General features: G+C 36.6%; 2 protein-coding genes and 1 pseudogene across 2 annotated transcripts; all 3 read left to right on the top strand.

Moving 5' to 3' along the window:
- Positions 1–4,326, top strand: LOC122600617. Its single transcript, XM_043773361.1, has 5 exons — positions 1–652; positions 741–878; positions 955–1,290; positions 1,534–3,211; positions 3,971–4,326. Exons 1-5 carry the CDS (start codon positions 44–46, stop codon positions 4,324–4,326), a joined length of 3,117 nt encoding a protein of 1,038 aa, XP_043629296.1. The 5' UTR covers positions 1–43.
- Positions 4,327–5,076: 750 nt separating this feature from the next.
- LOC122601820 lies at positions 5,077–6,937 on the top strand (annotated as a pseudogene).
- Positions 6,938–12,920: 5,983 nt separating this feature from the next.
- Positions 12,921–14,807, top strand: LOC122600481 (cytochrome P450 76C2-like). Its single transcript, XM_043773198.1, has 2 exons — positions 12,921–13,996; positions 14,112–14,807. The coding sequence occupies exons 1-2, from the start codon at positions 12,962–12,964 to the stop codon at positions 14,730–14,732; spliced, it is 1,656 nt and encodes a 551-aa protein (XP_043629133.1). The 5' UTR covers positions 12,921–12,961; the 3' UTR covers positions 14,733–14,807.
- The last annotated feature ends 243 nt before the right edge of the window (positions 14,808–15,050 follow it).

The raw sequence follows: 15,050 nt of genomic DNA, 5'->3' as shown, positions 1-15,050 counted from the left end.
CTTGGAGATAAAACAGAAGTTAGAGGGTACAAGAAGAGAGAAAATGTTCAGAGACACATGTTTTGGACATTGGTTGGATATTACTTTTACAGACGGAGACCCACATTTGGTGCATTTGATACTCCAGACACAGATAGATGTTGACCTGGATAATGATAATGGGCATGACCCGTTGATATACAATGTTAGGGGCCACAATGTACAATTTGGGCGAGTTGAGTTTTGCCTTATTACTGGACTCTTATTTGGGCCGTTAGATTGGTCATTATATAGATCGGGTAATATCCCATTTCGGGATCGAGTATTTGGACACATACAAACAGATATGGTTCACTTGCAGGATTTTAGAGATACTTTTGATAGCCAAAGATTTCATGATCTCGCAGACATTGATGCAATACGAATTTGTTTGGTAATGTGTTTGGAATATGTATTCAATGGTCGTGAGGTAAGGTATGTGGTGGACCGTGAGATATTACGATTGGTAGAGGATTTAGAGGCATGGAACACATTCCCATGGGGTTCCTATGTGTGGCCCAGTACGTATGTTCAACTTAGAAACGCGATAGCTACACGTAGGGCGAAACACTTGGCGTTAGGACCCTCTAAAATTCCCAAGTATACAATGACAGGATTTATTTGGGCCTTTAAAGTGAGGGAAAATAATTGCTTTTATGTTTAAATGGTTATTTCTTAAAGATATATTTTATCTAACATAATTTGATTTCCCATCTTTGTAGATTTGGATATTGGAAACCTTCCTTGTTGGGTGTCCTTGGTGGAGGCGGAACGATAGCGTGATCCCGAGGGCCATCGGTTGGCATAAGACCAAGCCATTTAAACAATATCATTTACATTTTTTTGAATATATTGATGATGTAAGGTTACATTGTATCTTTAGATATATAGCTTTCTTGAAATAAAGATGTTACCAAGTAATAATCATTTTGTCAGGATCATCCTCCTGTGCATCCACTTGTACCCCGACCTGATGAGTCTGTCACACCATGGTGGATAGCGAGCTGTCGGTTTTTTGATGGGTTGGTTGATTGTGTTCCTCCCCCAGCGAAAAAGGCAAAACTCTTTTCGCGACTTGCTATTCAGACTCACTTACTCCCTTATACAGAGGACCTTAACTATGCCGACACCATCAAGTGTAGGCCCAAGGGCACCACGAGTCATTGTACACTAGAGGAGTGGGCTTTATCATTAGAGCGTGCTCATGGTGAGCTGCATACAGAGTTTCGGTCATTAAAGACGCATGTCTCTACGCTTGAGCACAAGGTTGAGGTAACTGTGTTTCAAAGGTGTTTTATATCTTCACTCTTAACTTTAAAATCTTTGAAACCCTTTTATTTGGAATGCCAATTTACTTTTGGAAGAAGAAGAACCACTTAATGGTTGGAAAAAGTTATAAATAGCCAAGTAGACAAGTTTATTGCTATTTTGTGAATGAGAAGTTTTGTATATCATTTTAGTTGAATTGAGCTGGATTTAGAAAATTCTTGCTTACTGTTATGTGTTTTTCTGAAGATTATGCTCCAAGGAAAGGATGGATGTTGGGAGCATTGTGTTATCGTCGATGCATTGAAACAAAAGTTGCGGTGCAACTATTGTGGTGGGGAGTTCAACGGAGGGGTATGCAACATGAACTTTCATCTAGCTCAAATTAAAAACAAAGATATAGTTCCTTGTATGGAAGTGCCTGATGATGTCCGTGACCATATACGAGTCATACTGAGCTCACCCAAGAAGCACAAAGCTCCCAAGAAACAAAATCCAGGTCCCATAGAAGTAGGTAATGATCACCAAAATAGCTCGTCTTTTAGTGCTGGGGCACATCCCAATAACCCTGAATCTGATGGACAGTATAACAGTAGCTATTCACCTTTGATGTCCCCGTGTCCACATGTAATCCCACTGCCAGTTGTTGATGATAGCCAAAGGCAAAAACAAAGCGATGCTGATAAAAAGGTTGCTTTATTCTTTCTTCATAATGCAATTCCTTTTTGTGCTGCAAACTCTGTTTATTATCAAGAAATGGTGGATGCAATAGCAGAATGTGGAGTTGATTATAAGGCTCCAAGCTATGAACATATGAGATCTTCTCTTCTAGAGAGAGTAAAAGATAATTTTGGGGATGATTACATGAAACTAAGAGACCAATGGAAGGAAACAGGCTGTACAATCTTGTGTGATCGTTGGATCAGTGGAAAGACGAAGTCACTAATTGTATTTTCTGTTAGTTGCCCGAAAGGCACATTATATCTCAAGTCTGCAGATGTATCTGATCATGCCGATGATGCTCAGTACTTGGGTGAGTTACTTGAGTCAGCAGTATTGGAAGTTGGAATAGAAGACATTATCCAAGTATTGACTGATAGTACTTCTAGTTTTGTTTATGCTGGAAGGCTTCTTATGGCTAAGTACCCTTCGATATTTTGCTCTACTTGTGCTTCACTTTGTGTCACTCAGATACTGGAGGACTTTAGCAAGCATGAGTGGATAAAGACAGTATTGGAAGAGGCAAATACCATGACTACATACATATACAGCGATGCACGGACCTTAAACAAGATGAGAAAATATACAGGTGGAATGGAGTTGATTCGAGCGAAATTTCCTAAATATGTTGCCATCTTTCTCACCTTGAAGTTGCTCATAAATCAAGAGGACAATCTAAAGAACATGTTTTATGGGGCAGAATGGGTATCACCAACTCACAGTAGACAACCAGATTCCGAAGCTTTCAAGTCTTTGTTGTATTCCATACGGTTCTGGAAGTCTGCAAATGAGGCAGTAAGTGTGTCTGAGCCACTCGTTAAACTTCTCAGGATTCTTGAAGGTGACATGCCTGCTATGGGCCATATATACGCGGGAATGGAGAGGGCAAAGATGGCAATAAAGGCATATTATAATGATGTTGGAGAAAAGTATATGCCAATTTGGGAAATCATTGATAGAAGATGGAACACTCAACTTCTTTCACCTTTATATGCAGCGGCAGCGTTTCTGAATCCTTCTATTGTTAATAGCCTCAATTTTAAGAACGATATGAAGATGAGGAATGGATTTCAAGAAGTCATGTTGAAAATGGCTACTGAAGATAAAACGAAGTTTGAAATCACCAAGGAGCATACTGTATACTTAAATGCTCAAGTTGCTCTCGGGACTGATTTTGCTATCATGGGAAGAACACTGAATGCACCAGGTATCTTTCAATCTCTCCCTCCTATGGCCTTCTGTATGCATGAAGTTTTTTTTTCTCACAAATATACACTATATAAGATTAAAATGATGTATCAAAATTGTAGCTTTATTGAAGTTATCATTCCAGATCTCAAATCAATGGCAGACCTTCTATCTTGTCCTTCAAACCAAATTATGTTCATGATCCTTTTATCTGCTCTGTGTCTAGTTGTTCTGCCCTAAAAAGTTGTATGATTAATGTTATATTAGGTTGCAAGTAAATTTAAACAATTAAAAAACCGCAGGAAGTAATCATACGAATTAGCAGATCAATAGCAAGCTTCCATCCCTATCCAAATTAAATAAAATAGCAGTGGTAACTTTGACCCATTTAATTATGATTTGTGCTACTTCTATTTATATGGTCGAGGGAAGGGGTCAGACAGGTGAAAATGTCCCAAAATGCTTTTATTTATGGGTAGACCAAGGTATCAGTATCACCTTTATGAGTGGATCATAGTTTATTAAAGCGTGCAAAGACCAACCCGACCTATCTGCACTAGAGTTTGATTCGTTTCAGCCTCAAACCTGTACTGTTCTGGGTACCAAACCTGCTCATCTTGCCAAATCTACGATTTAGGTTCAGTGCCACTATAATTTCTGCACGGGGGCATTTTTTTCGTCATCGTTATACCTTTTTGAGGATGTTCTGAGTTCTGACCAGTCCATGTTAGTTTTCTACCAAGGCTTATAAATGACATATTGCTTCTTGCAATACTAGGTGATTGGTGGTCAGCATATGGTTATGAAACCCCGACCTTGCAGAGAGTTGCTATTAGGATACTGAGTCAACCATGTAGTTCTCATTGGTGTAAATGGAACAAGAGAATCTTTGAGAGTGTACATGCAAAAAGGCGAAACAGGATGGAGCAGGAAAAGTTTAACGATTTGATTTTTGTGCACTGCAACCTTTGGTTACAAGAGATTGTTAGAAGCAGGCACGGGAAGTGCAAACCTAGCGTCTTTGATGAAGTAGATGTTGTTTCTGAATGGCCGACAGAACTACACCATTATGTACCTCCATTGGATGACTCATGGTTGGATACTCTTCCTATTGATTACAGAGGTAGTCCTTGAATTGTTGATATTAGACATTCTTCATGAAAAGATGTTTCTAGTTTTACATGAAAGAGTGGTAAAATATTTAGGGAAAATATATAGGCGTATCGACATTTGATCTCCCTGAAAACTTTCGTTGTTGGCATAGAAGGGTATGTAGAAAATGCTAGGAGTGTTCAAATCGACTACATTCAGGAGACTTGATGTAGTTACCAAAAATTATTCTCATCTTTATCGACCGTTTAATTTTATTATTGTTACTAACAACATTTTACCTATATAATTTATTTTAATTACTAATTTTAATCTTTTCAGGATTTGTGCTTCTATATTTTTTTTTTATGATCAATTTTTGTTTTCTTACCAGCCTATCGTCTTGTTTGTTGTTTCCCAATTAGACTAAGAAAAGCCTCAGATTGATTAAAACTTGTAGGAAAGCTACAATTATGTCTTAATCAGCATCTTGATCTTGCTGGATTTCTCACACTAGCTAGTGACATATTCTTGTACAATACATGACGTACAATTAAAAATCCACCATATATTATTATTATTATTATTATTATTATTATTATTATTATTATTATTATTATTATTATTATTATTATTATTATTATTATTATTGTGATCGTGATCGTGATCGTGATCGTGATCGTGATCGTGATCGTGAATCGTGATCATGATCATGATCACCACTACTACTATATATAAGGCTGGCATTCTTATGGTGTATGTCACTGATACAACCAATTGAAATCATATTTATAAATGGATCAACTTTATTTCACAATAAGCAAGTACTGGTCATGGTGGTGGGAAGTCGATAATGATATAGACAAAATTTCGTGCACGATTCTCACCATATTGGTTCCAATACTTGTAATAGTATGGCAAAATTGGTGGGTGGTATCATATACCAAAAAGCACAAAACTCCCTTGCCACCAGGTCCTTATGGGTTACCGGTTTTAGGGTACCTTCCATTTTTAAGCTCCAACTTACACGAAAGATTCACTGAGATGGCTCACAAATACGGCCCTATATTCAGTCTTAGGCTTGGAACTAAACTTCATGTTGTGGTGAACTCTATCGATCTAGTAAAGATTGTGACTCGTGAAAGGGACCAGACCTTTGCCAACCGTGATCCTCCAGTCACAGCACTAACCATTACTTATGGAGGGCAAGATATTGAATGGTCAAACAATAACACACATTGGCGTAGCATGCATAAACTTCTGGCTAGCCAAGTGATGAGCAACACAAATCTTGATGCTTGTCAGGGATTTCGTATAGATGCAGTAAGAAAATCAGTTAGGAATGTTTATGCTAGAATCGGGTCAAAAGTTGATATAAATGAAGTCGCTTTTGAGACAGAACTTGATGTTGTTACAAGCATTTTATGGGGATGTAGTGAATCTAGTGATGGCAATGATTTTGGCGATATTTTGGATGGGTTTCGAAAAGTTGAGTTTAAGATTGTTGAGTTACTAGGAGCACCAAATATCTCTGATTTCATCCCCGTGCTATCACTGTTTGATCTACAAGGAAGGAAGCGAGAAATGAAGAAGCAACAACTACATCTTGATCGGATTTTGGATACGGTGATCAATGCAAGAATCTGTGCTAATTCTAGAAAAAAGGAGGGACCAGTTGATATAGATGGAAGAAAGGATTTTGTGCAGATCATGTTGGAGCTTAAAGACCAGAATCCAGCATCATTTGACATTGTTAAAATAAAGGCCTTACCATTCTTAAGTTCGCCCAAAACTTTTTCTTTTTATCTCTTCAACTACAAATTTACTATCAACAGAACTTAAATACTAAAGAACCAACAATTGTTTTTGCAGGATATAGTGACAGCAACAACAGACACAGCATCGACGACGGCGGAATGGGTTATGGCCGAGATTTTAAACAATCCAGGTGTAAAGACAAAGGTCCAGGATGAAATGACGAAAGTTATTGGTATGAATAATATTGTTGAAGAATCTCATCTGCCAAAATTAACATATTTGGATGCAGTGATCAAGGAGACTTTCAGACTACACCCTCCACTTCCTCTCCTCATCCAGAGATGCCCAGACGAATCTTGCATGGTGGGTGGATATACTATTCCATAGAGTACTATTGTCTATATTAATGTTTGGGCCATCCATCGAGATCCTCAGAATTGGACCAATCCATTGGAGTTCAAACCAGAGAGATTCTTGGACGGAAAATGGGATTACAATGGAAATAATCTCAAGTTTTTCCCATTTGGAGCAGGAAGAAGAATATGCCCGGGAATCCCCTTAGGGGAGAAGATGCTGATGTATATATTAGCATCGCTCTTGCATTTTTTTGACTGGAGCTTGCCTAAAGACGTTGAGTTTGATCTTTCAGACAAGTTTGGATTTGTCATGAAGAAACGCAAACCACTAATAGCTATACCCTCTCAAAGGTTATCTGATGAAGCCCTTTACTTATAACTTAGTGTTGCTCAATGAATAAGATGTTTCGTTCCTTTTGAAGTTAGTAAAGTGAATACTGAAGTCCTTAGAAATAGTTAGAATCCAGAGGGACATGATCTGTTTGTTTTGATATGTTTTTTCTGTTGTTTTGATATTTATCTAAAATAAGATCCCATGTAAAGTTGAGCTTTATGGTGATGTTGATGTAATCAACATGCTCTGCTCTGCTCCGATGTAGATTTCACTTCCATTGTCCTCTTCACTCCTCAATTTAGATGTCATGTTTGTTATAAGCACCCATGATCTTTATATTGATGAAAGCAGTCATGCCAAGCCTGGACCTGGTGAGCTGGAATTCTTATTAACTTATATTTTGTTTTATCAGCGTTTACTTGTTTAAATAAGTGTAACAGTTGATTGTAGAAGTAGTAAAAGATAGTAGCAGACTTTCCTCTATTCTTTGTGATAGTGTGCTACTATAATCCATTAACAAATAATCAAGAAATGTTCTGAAAGTTCATGAGCATATCTACTGTCTTCACCATAGTTATACAATCCCTTTGTGTTTTGCTTTGATTGCTATAATTTTATATTCAACAAGTTGTATCAGAGCCACAATGAGAGATCTCCAATTGATAGGAGGTTTGAAGAAACTCAACCATCAGAATGACAAACACGTTGGCTACATGTATCAGTTTGTTTCTACAAAGGCAACATCTGTGTGAGGTTGTAAACGGGTTTTGTAAGCTGTGTTTCGGAGTTTTGTAGCAGCGATTCACAGTTTTCCCATGCAACCCTCTCTAGGTGAATTGTTGGAGTTGCTAGCCAAGAGGCTTTGGCTAAATAAATGGGAAACCTGAGTGTGTACTGCCTACAAAACACTTGTAGAAGTTCTTTATGGTCATCGTGGTAAGGGAAAATACAAGCAACCTGATAATGGAAGAAGTCAGGAGAGTGCAACCAAACTAGATAAAGGCTAGTCCTCATGTGACAAAAAGAAGCAACTGCGTGGTAGAATTTCTTGTTTAATTGTTAGAACCGTAGTAAAAAGGGCCATATGCCTAAGCACTGTACGTCCAAAGTCAAAGCAAGTAATGCTACATTGCTACTACAACGAAAATTGAACAAGGGCAGGATGCAAAGGCTTTTGTTTCTCAAAAAATGTTTTTGCCTTCACGGCCGTCATAGAGCATCCCTGTCATACGCTAGAGGATTGGATTGTGGATTCAAGATGTACACGTCATATGGATGTCGATAAGGAGAATCTCTCTAATATTAGCAAATGTGATAAAAAAAAAAAAACTTGGCATTTCCAGTATTATGGTACCTGATGACGATCCCATGACTTGGACATGACAACAGCGTGGTCCTATATCGTAGGGAAGACGTGTTGTTGTCAGCTCTCTTATAAAATACTGAATAAACATAAATATTGTACACTAAATATATTAATCGACTATTTGGATGTTAATTGTAAAGTTAAAATTTTTAAGTAAATGGCTAATCTATCTTTTTTAACTTTTATATGCTCAGAGTTATGTTCGTTCCACTTATCGGCACTTACATCCTTTAGGCGGGATGTTATTCGAATATTCAGGGAACCAAGGAGGGAGGAAAACTGTTAAATGGTACAAGTTCAACATTTATATTATATGTTTATTTGAGTATAGTTCATTTTAAGGACTAAATGTGTAAATGGTTAAAAGATGATGAGGTTGGAGGACTTGAGGTGTGCAAAATGAAACCTGTGATCACTAGATTGTGGATAAAAAGAAAGAGGAGTTGCTTGCTGGCAATTGAGGATATTACCGTTGTGATGGTCCGTGCTGATATATATCATTCATCCTCATCAAGAAAAATAACAACACATCAAAAAAGATGTAGACCTTATATCTCTGCTGTTGTTATTGTTGGAGACTTGGAGTGTGATCATTTTATTATAAATCGCATGTCCAGCAATAATTAAAGTTACGGAGTCATACGAAATGACACGGTAACTCTATATTATTAATTGATATATTAAAATAATATATTAATTAGTTTGATCACAAAATGATTAATTAAACATAATTAAAGGGTTAATTGTATTTTATTAATTAAAGAGGAAGATTAAAATGTGAAATTTGGAAATTGGTGTTGGACCCTAAATCTAAAGGGGGGGGGGGGTGGTTTAAGGCTTACAAAGCCTTAAATTTAACTTGTTTTCCAAGCTAGTTTAACCCTAATTAATCTCTATAAATAGAGGGCTTAATTCAAGGGTTTTTCACATTCATTCACAAAACAAATTCTCTCCTCTCCCCCTCTTTCTTTAGCCACAGCCGAAACCCCTTCCATAGGGAATTTCGGTTCTAAGTTTTAGGGTTTTAAACAAAGGGTTGTTTGGTTCGTGATCGGGGTACTAGCATACGGTATAAGAGGTGTTTAGTGTGCGATCGTGGAGGGGTTTTGCTTTAAACCCTACTTAATAATAATATCATTATTATTATAATTTTATTGGAGCTTTGCATAAGGTACACATCTCAATTCTATTCTTTGTTAATTAATTTGATTGCATATTTGTTTTAATTCTTCCGTTACGCTTACTCGTAATTATATGTTTATATATGCTTATATTCTAACAATTACTACTATCATATGTACATACAAAATATATATCTCTCATTCTATTCTAGCAAGATTTTTGGCATACACTTTTGGGTATTGATTTTGTATTGTTGAACCTTTATTTTCATAACTTGAATCTGATTGTTTACATTCATAGCTATGATTCTAGTATGTTTTATTTCTGTCTTTTATTGAAATCTATTAGTCATTTTTTTTATCAAAAACCTTCTATTAATATGTCAAATGGCACGACGATTAATAGAAATAAACATTGGCTCTTAAGACTCGAATTTTGGTCTCCTTAGACCATTCGTAACCATTCACCTTTTCACCTACATTTTTTTCTGTCACATCAGCATCACCTTCACTTCCTCTTCACTTACTATTTTTCTCCTTAACCATTCACCTACCATTTGGTCCCCACCTTTATTTAACTAAAAAACAACTAATTTTAATTAAAATTAACAAAATTTAATGCATTATATATACATATATACATTATATATAATTGAATATTAAATATATAAAATACAATGTATATAACAGTATAAAAAATTATTGAGTGAAACAAAGACATAAATATAAGTATGATAAAAAAGACGTAATATAATAAAATAATAATAACAATAATAATAATACTTCGTATCAAAAAAAATTACTGTTGAACAAGTATAAAAGTTTTTTTTTCTCTACCTACAATCCATACTTTGGACAAAGTAGAAATTTAAACATATAAATTATTAAAAATATAAAAAATATAGTGAGGTGCTTAAATAATGAGGGGCATTTAATGCCAGTCAACCATTTCAAAAGAAACAAAAATTTTCATCCGGTGATCACTTTAGCCGAGTGAAGTTCACCGACTTGTTTCACCGAGCCATCGTAACTGTTCGCTTGCTTTCACTCTACTTTCACCCACCTTTGTTCACCTACCGTTAACATTGGTCTTAGACCCAACAACATGATGAGAGGACTGAGATACCACTAAAATTTTACCTCAATTATGGCTAATTTATCAATCGGTGGTTCATTTTTATTTGTTTCCTAAATATATACAACATTAAGGCCGGTCCCTATAGCCTCGTCGATGGCCTCATCGATGGCTCTTCGACAACGAAGCTATAGGGTGTAACCTGGTCGACGGAGAAATTTTCAACACAAGTCGATACAACGAAGAGCAAAAACGAGGCGGAGCGGAGGGAAAAGGACAAAACAGAAAGAAAAAAAAAACCTTTTTTTTTTAAATTTCAAATGCAACGGTTGAGTTAATTTTTTTTTTATCTCTTCCTTCTATATATACTATCTTTCAATCCATTCAATACATCATTCATCACACCATTTCAAAATATCATTCACAAAACCATTCCATAACCACTCCATTTCAAAATGTCGAGGCAATTGTGGACCGAAGCCGAACTTCGTTTGGTGGTCACGTGCTGGATATGGGTGACTGAAATGCCTAACCTAAACGATTCGGGTGTGTAAATGTGGACCTTAATATGTGAAAGGTTCAATGCGAACACGCCTGAACCTCCAAGGTCCAAAAATCAACTAGTAGGTAAATTCATGAAAATTCGCGCCGAATGTAAGTAGTTTAATCCAATCTATTCGAGGTTGAAGGCACAGGGGGCTTTATCGGATGAGATGGTTTATGTAACGGCCCATCAAGAGTACCGGACGACTTATGGGACGGACTTCAAATACGAGCGGTGTTTCCAAGAGCTTATGAATGTTCCCAACTTTTATAATAATTAAGTGTGTTTTCGTTTTTTAATTGTGTTTTAGCACTTTGAATTGTGTGTTGTCTGTTTTTAAGTATTGTAATGTTTTAATTATTGTAATGTTTTTATGTATTTGAATAAAATAAGTCTACTTTAAGAACATAAGTTTATTCATAATTTTAAAACATTAGAAGCTTAACAGAGAAAAACATACAACATAATATTAAAATAAGGCCACTTATTTCTTTTGGGCGTAAACTGCTCTGGCCATGCTGATGGACTCATTCAGGGTGATGACTGCACAAGCAATTTCTTCCACAACATTTTGAATCTTGTCAAACTTCATCTGAAAATAAGTAAAGTATTGACACTCAAGCTCAGTGCAATGCCCTGTTTGTATATACTTGATTTGTTCTGCACACCATTTCTTTTTCCCTTGAACTTTTAGACCAATTTCAACAAGGTTGTCTTTGCACATTTCGTGGTCGAGGAAATCAGCCATGATACTGTCATTCACTTGATCGATAATCATTTGTGGTTTTAGGTTAGGGGCGTTTGATGAAGAAGCCATTGTAGATGTATAAAAGTGTGAGTTTTGAAATGAACTATCTGGTAGTGAGACAATATTTATAGCTGAAGTCACAGACGCTCCTGCAACGTTCAAAATTCAAAATATTTACATTTACAGTCCCTCAAACGGCCAAAAAAATATTTACATTTATAGTCCCTAAAAAATTCTAAAATTTTCGTTTAAAGTCCCTTAACGGCTACCTACTTGTTTCATGTATAAATACCAACCCATAGCAATTTCAGTTTCATCACATTATCACTACTAACTACATTACCAATCTTCAATCACATTATCAACTGCTAACTCACTTACCATTCCAAATGGCTTCATCATCATCATCATCATCATCATCATCATCATCAAAAAAGAACATTCACCGACCTCGTTTCACCGAAGAGGAGATGAAAGCACAAATCTTGGAACATGTCAAAGAGGACACACTCCTTCAAAATGAACTCCCTGGGGAACTGCTTTACCTACGGAAGAAGAGACACCTATGCGACCAACAAGTTCAGGAAATAGAAGCACCAGGTCGCACGGTCTCGAAACACCAAGAGACATATTCGTATTATCTGCAGGTGGAGAGCAAAGCGGTGAAGAGGGCGATCAATCATGTTTTTAAGGCGGGTCACACATTGACCGACCAATGCACTTGGGCAGAATCGTTTCACGACAACTGCGGTGAAGGCAAATCAACATGGGAAGTGAAATGCCCAGAACACGACAAGTGGTGGGCGAATGAAACGGTTCACCGTGGAATCGAGAAAATGTCAATCAAAGATGATGAAGAGTAATCGTAGCTTTATTATCTATTTCGTGTTTTAATGATTTACTGTACTTTTTTAATTATGTATTGTAATGTTTTAATTATGTATTGTAATGTTTAATTTTAAATAAATGTTGAATTATTAATATTTTGTTTAAATATAAAATAAAGAAAAATTAAAAGTGTGGAAGAGGTGTGGAAGATGAGTTATAGGGAGTGATTGTGGAAGAGGTGGTTGAAGAGGGAAAAAAAGTAATGTAGCAGTTTGAAAGAGGTGTGAAAAAGGAAAGAATAAGGATGTTATTGGGAGAGACATAAGAAAAGACCCAATTTAACTGAAGCATGTAGAGAAAAAGGCTACAATTCTGTCTTGATCATCATTTGATGTTGCCGAATCACATGCCGCCACGCTAGCTAGCGTGTCGTATTCTTTCACAATACATGTGATCTAATAGTCCACCATATATTATTATTTTATTTATTATAATAATCATAAATCATAATTATTGTTACTGCTATATATGATACATAGCCTTCTTAATTATGGTCTATATCAAAATATCACTAAAACGAAAAATGAAATCATATATTATCGATCAGGTCTATTTCACAATAACCAACTACTGGTCATGGTGGTGGGATGTCGATAGCGAAACAGATAAAATTTCGCGTACAATTCTCACCATATTGGTTCCAATACTTGTATTACTCTGGCACCAATATTGGTCCGTGGGATCACACACCAAAAACCACAAAATTGCACCCTTGCCACCCGGTCCTTATGGGTTGCCGGTTTTAGGTTACCTTCCATTCTTAAGCTCCAACTTACACCAAAGATTCACCGAGATGGCTCACAAATACGGCCCGATATTTAGTCTTAGGCTTGGAAGTAAGTTTCACGTTGTGGTGAACTCTATGGACCTAGCAAAGGTTGTGGCCCGGGAAATGGACCAGACCTTTGCGAACCGCAGTCCTCCTGTCACCGCGCTAACCATAACTAATGGGGCTCAAGATATTGCATGGTCAAATAACAACTCACATTGGCGTAACATGCGTAAAATTTTGGCTAGCCAAGTTATGAGCAACGCAAACCTTGATGCTTGTCAGGGCTTTCGAATAGATGCGGTGAGAAAATCGGTTAGAAATGTTTATGCTAGAATCGGGTCAAAAGTTGATGTAAATGAAGTCGCTTTTGATACAGAACTTGATGTTGTTAAAAGCATTTTATGGGGTTGTAGTAGTAAATCTAATGATCATGGGAATAATGATTTTGGTGATGGTTTTCGAGAAGTGGAGTTTAAGATTATTGAGTTATTAGGAGCACCAAATGTCTCTGATTTTATCCCAATTTTATCGATGTTTGATTTACAAGGAAGGAAGCGAGAAATGAAGAAGCAACAACTACATCTTGAGCGGATTTTGGATACCGTGATCAATGCAAGAATCCGTGATAATTCTAACATAAAGGAAGGACAAGTTGAGGAAGATGGAAAAAAGGATTTTGTGCAGATCATGTTGGAGCTTAAAGACCAGAATCCAGCATCATTTAACATTGTTAAAATAAAGGCCTTACTATTCGTATGTTCAATTCGCTTCAACATTATTGTTATTTTCTTTCCCCTTCATTTAAAAAACAAAATGACTAGCAATGAACAGAGTTTATATACTAAAGAGCCAAAAAATGTTTTTGCAGGATATAGTGACAGCGACAACAGACACAGCATCGACGATGGTGGAATGGGTTATGGCCGAATTATTAAACAACCCAGATGTAAAGACAAAGGTCCACGAAGAAATGACAAAAGTTATTGGTATGAACAATATTGTTGAAGAATCACATCTGCCCAAATTGACATACTTGGATGCAGTGATCAAGGAGACTTTCAGACTACACCCTCCACTTCCTCTCCTCATCCAGAGATGCCCAGAGGAATCTTGCATGGTCGGTGGGTACACTATTCCAAAGGGTACTATTGTCTATATTAATGTTTGGGCCATCCATCGAGATCCTAAAAATTGGACCAATCCGTTGGAGTTCAAGCCAGAGAGATTTTTAGATGGAAAATGGGATTACAATGGAAATAATCTCAAGTTTTTACCATTTGGAGTGGGAAGAAGAATATGCCCGGGTATACCCTTAGGGGAGAAGATGTTAATGTATATATTAGCGTCGCTTTTGCATTTTTTCGACTGGAGTTTGCCTAAAGACGTTGAGTTTGAGCTCTCAGACGAGTTTGGATTTGTGACGAAGAAACGGAAACCTTTAATAGCTATACCCTCTAAAAGATTACATGATGAAGCCCTTTACTTATGATTTAAATAGTGTTGTTCAATTAATAAGATTTCCTTGTAAGTGAATCCTCAAGTCCTTATAATCTAGAGTTGTTAAGTTTTGTTCTGCTTTTTTTTTCCCACTTGGGTACTGTAATTAGCTGGATAAGTTCCTATGAAAAAGTTGAACTTTATTTTGTCATGTAGTCATGTAGATATGATGTCATCATCATAGTGTGGTGTTGTTCAAAAATTAACCATGACATCGGCATGCTCTGCTCCGATTTAGATTTCACTTCCTTAACCTCTGCATTTCGCAATTTGGCATTGATGTCATGATAGAGCGATATGCATGCTGTAA

This window comes from Erigeron canadensis, chromosome 5 (genome assembly GCF_010389155.1).
Source record: "Erigeron canadensis isolate Cc75 chromosome 5, C_canadensis_v1, whole genome shotgun sequence".
NCBI lineage: Eukaryota > Viridiplantae > Streptophyta > Magnoliopsida > Asterales > Asteraceae > Erigeron > Erigeron canadensis.
Note: the sequence above shows the minus strand (reverse complement) of the source record. Positions and strands in the feature narration are given on the sequence as shown.